This window comes from Capsella rubella, unplaced genomic scaffold (assembly GCF_000375325.1).
Source record: "Capsella rubella cultivar Monte Gargano unplaced genomic scaffold, Caprub1_0 scaffold_7, whole genome shotgun sequence".
Lineage (NCBI taxonomy): Eukaryota > Viridiplantae > Streptophyta > Magnoliopsida > Brassicales > Brassicaceae > Capsella > Capsella rubella.
In genome coordinates this window covers 16,407,363-16,418,168 of record NW_006238917.1, presented here as the reverse complement: position 1 = coordinate 16,418,168, position 10,806 = coordinate 16,407,363, and the positions used below count along the sequence as shown (strand labels likewise).

At 32.9% G+C, this 10,806-nt stretch overlaps 2 protein-coding genes across 5 annotated transcripts; one reads left to right on the top strand and one right to left on the bottom strand.

Annotated features, from left to right (window-relative positions):
* Positions 1 to 2,954: 2,954 nt before the first annotated feature.
* Positions 2,955 to 6,682, bottom strand: LOC17881010 (crossover junction endonuclease MUS81). 3 transcript variants are annotated; one of them, XM_023779181.1, is made up of 14 exons: positions 6,440 to 6,679; positions 5,639 to 5,721; positions 5,472 to 5,550; positions 5,292 to 5,378; positions 5,080 to 5,202; positions 4,768 to 4,967; positions 4,581 to 4,684; positions 4,348 to 4,478; positions 4,194 to 4,245; positions 3,950 to 4,108; positions 3,773 to 3,852; positions 3,439 to 3,679; positions 3,280 to 3,366; positions 2,955 to 3,195 (listed from the first exon to the last, which is right to left on the bottom strand). In XM_023779181.1, exons 1-14 carry the CDS (start codon positions 6,634 to 6,636, stop codon positions 3,091 to 3,093), a joined length of 1,728 nt encoding a protein of 575 aa, XP_023634949.1. In that variant the 5' UTR covers positions 6,637 to 6,679; the 3' UTR covers positions 2,955 to 3,090. The 3 variants fall into 3 exon arrangements, with proteins under 3 accessions (XP_023634949.1, XP_023634947.1, XP_023634948.1); XM_023779179.1 differs by having other exon boundaries at positions 3,280 to 3,679; positions 6,440 to 6,682; XM_023779180.1 differs by having other exon boundaries at positions 3,280 to 3,679; positions 4,581 to 4,672; positions 6,440 to 6,681.
* Positions 6,683 to 6,877: 195 nt separating this feature from the next.
* LOC17877792 lies at positions 6,878 to 10,803 on the top strand. Of its 2 annotated transcripts, none has more exons than XM_023779042.1 (4): positions 6,878 to 8,693; positions 9,495 to 9,917; positions 10,157 to 10,410; positions 10,488 to 10,803. In XM_023779042.1, exons 1-4 carry the CDS (start codon positions 7,751 to 7,753, stop codon positions 10,746 to 10,748), a joined length of 1,881 nt encoding a protein of 626 aa, XP_023634810.1. In that variant the 5' UTR covers positions 6,878 to 7,750; the 3' UTR covers positions 10,749 to 10,803. The 2 variants fall into 2 exon arrangements, with proteins under 2 accessions (XP_023634810.1, XP_023634809.1); XM_023779041.1 differs by having other exon boundaries at positions 6,881 to 8,693; positions 10,154 to 10,410.
* The last annotated feature ends 3 nt before the right edge of the window (positions 10,804 to 10,806 follow it).

Sequence of the window (10,806 nt, the reverse complement as noted above, 5' to 3'; positions counted from 1 at the left end):
TAATTTGTAGATATATAGATTGGTTTCAAAGTTATTGTAATAGTAAAATTTCTTGGTTGAAAATGGTATGAGGGATAAAGACACGAGTAAGGTAAAGAAAAGTCTACAACTTCTAAATCAGGTCCAGCACAGAACATTGGTTAGGTCTTTGGATTTAAATACTTCCTAAGGTAAAAAAAATGCTATAGCTTTTGATATTTTTCCCACTATCTTTGTTTGGTCCATTTAGTGTTCGTACACATTTAATAGTAAGTGTGTTTCTCCCTACGTTTGATTTTTTGGAAGAATTACAAAATTTCAATGTAGTTTCGTTCATAAAGCTTATACAAAATTTACGAAATTTTGTTACATGATATTATAATTTATTTTGGATAAATAAACCAAATTAAAATGGTAAATATGAGGGTTTTTAATTGAAATTAAATTTAATCGTTATAGTTTGGTGTATACTATAAAACGAAATAAGGTATTATTACTCATTAACTTTTAACTAAAAAAATTAAGAGGAGATAAAAATTAAAATTGTCTTACATATAAAAAGACAAATATATAATGTGTTTAGAGCCCGTTATCACGGATCTTAAGGGAAGAGATGGTTGTGTTTCATGGTGATGTTTATATATTAGTGTTGAATTTTTATGAATTTTTAACTTCAAATCAATTATTAGTAGAAAAACTTGTATCTTTTTATATATTAGTGTTGAATTATCTCCACTTTTGATTTGAAATATTCTAATTGGTATTCAATATTTCAATATGTAATCCACATGAATTTATACAATATTACTTCCTCACAAACATCTAAGTTTTGAAATATATCATAAAATAAATCTATAGTCACTTTTACAATATTTGTTTAGAAACTTTTATTTTAGTTTTCGAAATATGTTTTTCTTATACTTTGCTTAATTTTTTCTTATTTTTGTTTGTTTTGTTTCCTTTATAGTTCTTTTAGTAACCAACATTAATTATTCCACTGCTAGATTTTAAAACATCTTACCACCATATGTAGTTCATTAAATCTATATACATATATATATATATATATATATATATGTATATATGTATTTAGTTATACATGATGTTGGATGGCATAAGTTGGAAGATATGTATATGCTTATTTAGAGAAAGATGAGATTTGGAGAATCAAAACTCAAATTTCGTGAATCTTTTGCCCACTCCCTTTGCATAAAACACACATTTTTGTTTGAGAAAAAAAAAACAAAATGTTACAAAGTAGCATGTGAACGCTATCTTGATAACACATCCTTAGTTGAATACCAACTAGAGAGGACCACAGAATCATAAAAATGATCTAACCTACTTTATATAATATTTTCCATTTTAAAACCACAGTTTTAGCAAATTTGTATTTTTGGGACTTTGCTATTAAAACTCATTAAAGAAAAGCAAAAAAAAGAAGAAAAAATAACTAAAAAAATCATTCTAAGAAATGAAACATTTATTTCGGATGAAATTTTGGAGAATTTCAAAATATCCCTTTTCAAAAATTACTTTTCAAAAATACTTATTTTCCAAACTTTATAAAAAACGATTAAAAATATTAAAATTTTGCGGCTGCGGCTGACGAGGCAGGATCTGCGGTTGACGAGGCAAGATCTGCGGTTGAAGAGACGAATGACGAATTTATAGTCGATATTATTGGAGATTGGATTTTGAGTCAAAAAATCACATGTATCTAGTAAAAAATAATGCCATTTATGTTTTACAGATATCATCTTCGAAACACTTAATTTCATATTATCTAAGAAGAGTGCTACAATAACAATTGAACAGTATCGAGATTTTTATAATTATAGCTATATATAATCATAGTGAAAGAAATGATATATGTAAAACATAAATGGCATTATTGTTTACTAGATACATGTGATTTTTTTTTTCTTTTATCAAAAATTAACTATTAACAAATTCATCTGATTTTCTTCTAATCAATGTGTTATGATACATTATTACACTTATGCCTTTTTCCTCCACCAAAAATTAACTATTTCATTAAAAAAAAGATTTCAACTCAATATATAATTAATTATATCATTATAACAATTATTATTTTAGTCTATAAATATTTGATATTTATGGATTTATAAGGAAAACTACATTTGGTGTACTCAAAAAAAAAATTAAGAATCTACATGCTTTTTTTTTTAATTAGTTCTCTCTCTTGACAACTTAAATTAGATAAAGCTACCCCTATGATGGATAACAAATATTTTATCATATAACAAAATAGATATCCATAAAATTTTACGCTAACATTTATATATCATGTATATGTTTCTTTTTTTTATTAGTTGGATCATTTATATGTTTCTTATGCATAAATTAACGATAACAGATGAAATATCATAATAAATTAACATGTTAATATATAAGTTAGTTGATATCAGTCATATAATAAATAATTTAACTCGATAATTATGAATTTATCAAATAATTTATAGCGGTAGCATATGAGTAACTATAAATAATTTAATTATATAACTATGATGTTATCAAATAACTTATAATGTATAACGGTAACATATGATTTACATAGTTAATCAAATATATAACCACAAAAGTTACTGCATAACCAAAGAATTTTTAGGGGTAGAAGAGTAATTTCGTTAGGAAGAGGAGAGAGATCTAATTTTAAGTTATCAAACCTTTGCTTTTAGTTTTCTGATTATTTGAGTACTCATTTGTTACAAACCCGATTTATAATTGAAATTTTGGTTGTTAGGTTATATGAAGTCTTAATATGATTAATATTATATATATATATATATATATATAAACTAGGTGTTGGATATTTCGGGTACCCATTCGATTCTCGGGCTGATATCGGTCCGGTTCAAGTTCTTACTGTTCTCAAGTTTACTATCTATTCCTTTATTGTATGTTGGTTTCGGTTCAGTTTGGTTCTTCTTTTTTCGGTTCGGTCCTTTTGGTTCGGTTATTTTGCCCAGGACTATCTAATAGAGCTAGTCGCTAATACATGCACTGGAGCAGTTTCAGATCACTCTCTCTACACAACAAAAAAAGGTCAAATGACAAACTCACAAACACTAGAGGTTATAAGTCAAGTCATCCACCCCAAACTAACTTGTATATGTTCTTACTAGCGGACGCACATATTACATTGTTGCTTTGATTCCTAAGCATTTCTTCTTGCGCCGAGACATTCCCATCCTTCAAAACCATGGAGAGATTGTTGTAGTTCAAGACTATAAGTCATAAAGTGGTTTTAAAGCAGTGCAAGTGTATATAGCTTACTAGTTTAGAATAGGCAGAAACAAGAGACAAAAGTGTTGGGTACGTATCAAGAACAGCTATGGCAATTTCCTCTGTTACCTGCGGGATCTGTAACAAAAAGCATTCTTGTGAATTTTCATATAAGATCTTGAATAAAGCTTTGCAAGACTCAATCAATACCTGCATAAGCTGAATGCCGAATACATCGCTGATTGTCATTTTATCAAGGTCTTGACACCTTTTGACAAAATCATCGAAAGAAGGACACGAGGCTGGGACTTTGCTCTGGTCATCATCGTTCACCCGCGACTTGTAGTATTGGAATATCAATTTAGTGAGATAACCGTATTTTCTTAGCGTCTCTCCCAGCCCGTTTGTCCTCAACACATCAAATCCTTCCAGAATCTCCGTTGTGAGACAACTAAAGCATATAGATGGAACACAAATTTGGTTTCCAAACCTCAAAGAAAAATGCAAAACCAAACAGATTCTTCTAGTAAAAGATTGATCTTACGCTGTTTTAATGCTTTCTGCTGCTTTAGACTGGTTTGGATCCCCTTCAAGAATGTACATCAGCTTCTTGATTCCTGATCTCTATTTAAATTGCAATTCAAGAAGTCAATGAGAAACAACCTTCAACGAAAGATGGAGCAAGTTGGAAACTTAGGAACTAAGAGTACAATACACACACCTGAAGTCTAAGTTTTTGGTCCCTGTAGCGATTATCCATAATCGACGAGCGCATATCATCAATGCTCTTCCTCTCAACAATATAGTCCAGAACATATTCATCATGTTGATACTTATGCCGAGCAATCCAGATACAATCCCCAACTGGTAATCGTCTAACCTACAGATTCAACACCCATTTTCCAGTTAACTTTTGTAAGTTGGAATCTGTTGACATCTATCCAAGAAAGAAAGCAAATGCAAACCTCAATCTTAATCTTGAATACAGAGCATATGTTATCAACTATGGAACGTGATCTGTGAATAAATGAATAACATAGATAGGCTATTATCACACTTTCACAACTAAGCCATAAGAATTATCAAATGAATATAAAATGAGTAGAGAGTTCCACAAACCCTCTGGTGGCAAACTGTTCTCGATCATCCAGTATCAAGATCACATCATATGCTTCCTCAAAAGCTTCTCCAAATTTAAGAGGTGGAAGACGTGGAATAGTTGTTACTCCTTTGGTTCCATTTGATGCCAACTTTGTAAACAACACACGATAAAGAACAACCAACGCTAATTAGCAATCCAGTTGCTGCTGCTATATAGCTAAATAATCTACTGAAGTCAAATGGTTACATACAGAAGATGAGCTGGCTTTCATAGGATTTAAGGTGGATCCAACATTGCAAGATCGGAACTTCTTAGCAGGAGATCCCTCAAGGTCAACTTGACCTGTATTTGTAGCTAAGACTTCATAAGATGAAACATCCAACATTGAACAGACACAACAGTAAAGATATTTGATCACATGCTTGCTAAAGACCTACATGCTTGTGCTCTAGAAGATCTTGCATCAACATATTGTTGTTCTTCTTGCAATGTAAAGGTTGGATTTTGATTAGGTGTTCTCCTTGCTTGCTGTGCAGGATCCACTTCCTCATCAGATAAGATGTCCACTGAATTAGATAACTGAGACCGCATGATACATTCATTTGCTACATCCCGACCTTCATCTGTCAATATGTACCTAAGAGAAATAAAAAATCATCTTATGCCTCAAGGTAATATGTACTTCTTTAACGAATACAAGACAAAAGCACAATATACATAAGACAGGGTTATAGCAATGAGTTTTTTACTTCGCTGGGTTGCTAAATTTCACCACCAATCCCTTCTGTATAAGTGTCGTCATGGAGCTCCATCCGCTATACCACTCTCTCTTCGAGTCTCCGCGCCCTGCTTTTCCTTTTCCTTTCACTGGCCTATCAACAAGAATAGAAGAATAAAACAGACAGCAATAACTGAGTACAAAATCAACAATATTAGAGACTGAAACGTTATTAAATCATACGCAATGGGTTCGTGTGCAAGCCCACTAGCTTCAGCAGCATCTATAAGCTCTTGTTTACGCATGAATTTCTTCCCATTTTCAGTCTCTCTGATAAAGAAAAAAAGAATAATGGTCCTGAAGAAAGGTTTACTAAGGGGAAAGAAATAGTACATTGCGATGAAAACAAACATGTCACTAAACCTGTGCAATGTTATTAGTAATGCATAAGTCGTAGTATTTCTTCCCGGGATGTACCGTTCTGTTCCCTTAGCCTTCTTCCCTGGACAGAAATGAAAGCACCTTATTTAAGAAAAACATTTCATTGATTTCATGTGAAAAATGTGAGAAAATAGATACGACATGATTACCAGATAAATCTTCTTGCTGAGAACTTGCAGCACCAGTAACAAAATATCCTTGCATGAGCTTAAGCATCAACTTACCAAAGCCCCTACACAACAAATCCAGCCAAAATAAAGATAAAAACCAAACACTTGAGTGCATTATCCACCGTGGATGCAAGCAAAGCAACCCAAAATCTAACTATTTTGCATCTAGAAACAGATTGAAACAATGAAACATCTTGAGATCCTATGATATCACAACGATAAGAAACAACCTTCGACTTAAACAGTCTCAATCTTCTTAAAGAACACTAGTGTGTATCAAAGGCCACATCTTTTTCTTAATACATTGTACCAGAATCATCACCTAACTCAATCAATACTGTTATACTGGAAAAAAAAACAGAGAATTTCGAACCAGAAACACAAAATGTCACATCTTTTCCTTAAGAATTTAACAAAGGTCACATCTTTTTCTTAACAGATTGTATCAGAACATCTTTTTCTTAACAGATTGTATCAGAATCATCACCCAACTCAATCAATACTGAAAAACTAGGAAATTTCGAACTAGAAACACTAAAAGGTCACAACTTTTCCTTAAATATTGAACAAAGGTCGCATCTTTTTCTTAACAGATTGTAACAGAGATTCAGAATCATCACCCAACTCAATCAAATACTGAAAAAACCAGAGAACTTCGAAGAAACACAAAAAGGTCACATCTATTCCTCAAAAATTGAACAAAGGTCACATCTTTAACCCATAACCGAAAGAACAGTAATAAAAGAAACCTAGGAAAACGAAAGAAAGGAAGAAACATACTTGATCTGCGACAATTCTTCGAGGCTGTCAACTGAAACCTTGGCGTCACAGACATTTCTATACGCCTTAACAAAAGTCCTCTCCATGTTTTCCGACAAACCATTAGGCCTAGCAGCGTGTTCTTCTCGCTTCTTCTTCAACACATAATCAGCTAAACCTTGGTTCTCTCGACGCAGTACCCTTCTCTCATCAACCATGACTACCCACTACAAAAGAGTTTTATAATCTTTCACTTTCCTTGATGCATTATAAAAGATTTCTTGCAAAGGTTTGATCTTTGGTTTGCTAGAGAGGTGTGTGATAAAAAACGCTTTAGGCGTTTTTGTTGAGAGTTTTCAAAAAATTGGGGATTTGACTAATACACATCGATGTGACATGATAAGTCAAGAGTCTCAGTTTGACACAGAGGCTTTGTTATTAATCCAATTTTCAAGAACTTCGATATGAAACGAATCTTGGTTTTCAATTCAATTAAACCGGTTTTGACCAAAATAAGATAATTAAAATACCTAAAAAGTCAAATAGGTGAGTCATAATTTCATATAAAAAAACTTTGAGTTAGGACAAAACTTTATAGTAAAATTTCTATAAAAAAAAAGAAAAAAAAAGAGAGAGAGAGTAACGTTGGTAGTGATAGATGGGTATGTGGCATCCAATAACAGAGTGGAGATATCCATGGTTCAATTCAAAGCAACCATAAGATTAGCTCAAAGAACACAACACTTTTTTTGATACATATTTTGACAATTACATGTCCGCTCACTTGTTCCTTTCCCTTCAATTTCTCAATCTCTGTTAGTTCTCACCTCTAAATCTTATTATTTTTATCATTCATGCATCATTCATGATGCATCGTCATCATCCTTTCGATTTCACAAACGTTTCTTTATGGTTCTCTAGGTAAAAAGTCTCTTTTTCTGCAATTTTACACTTTCTTCTCTGCATGTATTTCAAACTAGTAGATAATTCATAATTAGACTCCCATTGCAAAAGAAAAAAAAACCCAAAACTTTCACCGACATAACAACGACTCTTCATCATAAACTTTCTTCTACTTAAAAAATTTCCAATTTTTACTTCTCAAAATTTCATCTTCTTCTCCAGGTAACGATTTTATTATTATGCCTCTCTACGCGTAAATAAAATACGCGTTAATTAAAAATAGAAACTTTTTTTTCTCTTCTTGTAACTTTTTCTGTGAATATATAAAAGGGAACACAGTGTTCGAGAAAGAGGTACAAATTGTTGAAACCGACACTTCAAAGAAAGACTCGATTTTTATTTTATTTTTCCGAACCAGAAGAAGTGAAGATGGTGAGCGAATTAGAGAATTCTGGAATCGATGAAGAAGAAGAAGAAGAGATTAGTGAATCTCCCCCGAAACTGGTTTTTAAATTCGCGTTTCAGACTGAAACTTTCGAGAGGTTGAGTAGAGAAGGTTACAGATCGTTGTTGAGTGATGGTTCCGGTGCGGAGAGCGAGGGTAGTGTTTTGTGTTCTTCTTCTCCGGCGATTTTTACGGCGGCGGCAAGTAAATACGAGACAGCGTCGGCGAAAAATCTTACCTTTGTTATGGAAAGTCCAAAGGCGGCGACTTTTAGGGTTGAGGATTGTTTGAAGGAGAAGGAAAAAACAGAGGGTTTATGTTACTCTGTTTTCTACGGCGAGGAGAAAGCAAGAAAAACAGAGGATCACTCTGTTTTCCACGGAGAGGATGGTGTGAAAACAGAGTATCATCACTCTGTTTCTTCAGTGGATGATAAAAAAATCAGATTTTTAACCGAGGAAGATTTTTTAGAATCGGATTCTGATTTCGTTGATTCGAGTCAGACGTTCACAAGCAACGATGAAGATGGGTTCTTATCAGATTCAGATTTCGCAGAAGCATCACCGGAAGAAGAGCAAACCCGTAAAAACGAAAGTTCTGATTCTGATTCAGAGGAAGAAGAAGAAGAAGAAGATGGGTTTGAGAGTTTATGGGAGCATCAAGATTTGATAGAACAACTCAAGATGGAGATGAAGAAAGTCAAAGCAATAGGTGGGCTTCCGACAATTCGTGAAGAAGAAGAAGATGATGAAGAAGATGATTATGATTGTCCTAAGATCATGGAAGACTTAAAACCATGGAGGATAGAAGAAGAGAAGAAGTTCAAACATGTTGATACCATTGGTGAAGTTCATAAGTTCCATAGAAGTTACAGAGAAAGAATGAGAAAACTCGATATCTTGAGTTTTCAAAAGTCTTATGCTCTTGGTTAGTTCTCTCAATTTCTCAACTTTTTTTTTTGGTCAAATTAACTTAGTCTAGATTTTAAAATTTTTGTAGTGTTTTTATAAGTTAGAAGATGAGCAAAATTAGAGGTCCTACGAAATCTAGTCATAAATAGGGTTTATAGAATTAGTGTTTTTGAAATGAACATTACACCAAACCTAAAAGCTGACCATTAGTATTTAATTGTGTTTACTAGTTTTGTTTTGTTCTTTAATGAAATTAAATGTTTTTTTCTTGAATGATGTGTTTAGATTTTTTTATTAGTTCATGAAGAATATGGAATAAATTTGTTAGGGAATAGTGTGACGAATAAAAATCATCATGTGTCAGAAGAAGTTAGAAAAAAATAAATATTTATTCTTTGGTATTTGTTCATACTCAATTTTATTACCAATTTGTTTTCTCTGTTTTTATAAGCAAATGCACACACATGCATATATTATGCATATGTTTATTGGCCTATCTTCACCAAATGTGTTTTAGTTTCTTTGGGGTTAGCTTTCAATGTTAGCTTTTATGTTTCTTCTTTATTGCATTGCTCTCTTATGGCACTCCTTTACCTAATTTTTCCACTCTACCACTAACTTATTTTGCTAGTGCGAACCTACCTTTCTTATATAAATTTACTCACAACTTATTATTTTTTGTAATTTCATAATTTAAAATAACAAATGAAATATATACAATATACAAATCAAGGTAATCATTTGTCTGATTATCTTTTATCTACAATTTAAGCTAAACATTTTTTTGTGTGTATTGTTTTGGTCATTGTTCTTGAAGGGCTTCTTCAATTAAAGAACCCTCAACAAGCAGCAACCTCGGCCGTTGGATCCTCTCCTTCACAGGCATCTTTTTCATCGGTTTTCTCGGTTAATATTCGGTTATGGAAACCGAAGAAATCGGAAACTGAACCAATGGTTCAATTCATAAAAGAAATTCAAGGGGAATTAGAGAATGTATACGTTGGTCACATGTGTTTGTCATGGGAGATACTTCACTGGCAATATGAAAAGGCCATTGAGTTACTAGAGTCTGATATGTATGGATCTCGTCGGTATAACGAAGTCGCTGGAGAATTCCAACAGTTTCAGGTTTTGCTACAGAGATTTCTTGAAAACGAGCCGTTCGAAGAGCCTAGAGTGCAACATTACATCAAGAGACGTTGTGTTCTTCGTAATCTCCTTCAGGTCCCGGTTATTCGAGGTAAGAACCCTTAAACCAAATCCTTAATCTGGTTCAGAAGTTACTAACCGATTCTTGAAATTCTTGAAGTATTGTCTGTGTACTTACTTATCAAGCTTGTGAACTAATCTGGAGAGATCTTCCTTATTATATATATCCTTGTTTGGTCTAAGTCGGTTAAATTGAAGAAAACTGTCATTGAACTTGGTTAGAGATGAATGTAACTGATGAGAATAACTTCTTTTTTGGTGTTACAGAAGATGGAAACAAGGATAAAAAGAATGGAAGAAGAAGAGATCATGAGGAAAATGATGACGGTGCAATTAAAAGCGATCAACTAGTTGAACTTATGGAAGAAACAATTCGATTATTCTGGCTATATGTACGGTGTGATAAGCTTTCTAGCTCCATACATGATCAGAAATCGCGAACCAAATCACAGATAGAACCAGATCATGAAGAAGACTCAGAAGATCTAGAGATGTTCGCCGAGGTTAAATCACAACTTCAAAATGTAAGTGTTTTCTTTCTCAAAAAACAGAAGTTTTACCGATATTGTTATGGTTGTGTGATTGATGTGGTTGGTTGCAGAAGGAGAAAAGGTTGAAAGATGTGTTGAAGAGTGAGAGATGTATTATAAGAAGATTCCAAAAGCACAAAGAAGAAGATTCAGCAGAAGATCAAGTGCTTTACTTCTTTTCACAAGTGGACATGAAACTTGTGACAAGGGTCTTGAATATGTCCAAATTGACTAGAGATCATTTGGTCTGGTGTCGCAATAAATTGACCAAGATTAACTTTGTGAATAGAAGGTTACATTTAGATCCTTCCTTTTGCCTCTTCCCTTGTTAACATATTGACAAATTTGTACATTGGAGTAATAATAAAAACACAAATTTTGGCCTCATGG

What these genes read in the sequence shown, in the direction of transcription:
- LOC17877792 (XM_023779041.1), top strand. Translation starts at nt 7,751, where the DNA reads ATGGTGAGCGAATTAGAGAATTCTGGAATCGATGAAGAAGAAGAAGAA. An exon ending in TCAGGTCCCGGTTATTCGAG is followed by an intron (nt 9,918 to 10,153) that starts GTAAGAACCCTT and finishes TTGGTGTTACAG; the next exon opens with AAGATGGAAACAAGGATAAA. An exon ending in TTAAATCACAACTTCAAAAT is followed by an intron (nt 10,411 to 10,487) that starts GTAAGTGTTTTC and finishes GGTTGGTTGCAG; the next exon opens with AAGGAGAAAAGGTTGAAAGA.
- LOC17881010 (XM_023779179.1), bottom strand. Translation starts at nt 6,636, where the DNA reads ATGGTTGATGAGAGAAGGGTACTGCGTCGAGAGAACCAAGGTTTAGCT. An exon ending in TGAAAGCCAGCTCATCTTCT is followed by an intron (nt 4,479 to 4,580) that starts GTATGTAACCAT and finishes TTGTTTACAAAG; the next exon opens with TTGGCATCAAATGGAACCAA. An exon ending in GCAGAAAGCATTAAAACAGC is followed by an intron (nt 3,680 to 3,772) that starts GTAAGATCAATC and finishes TATATGCTTTAG; the next exon opens with TTGTCTCACAACGGAGATTC.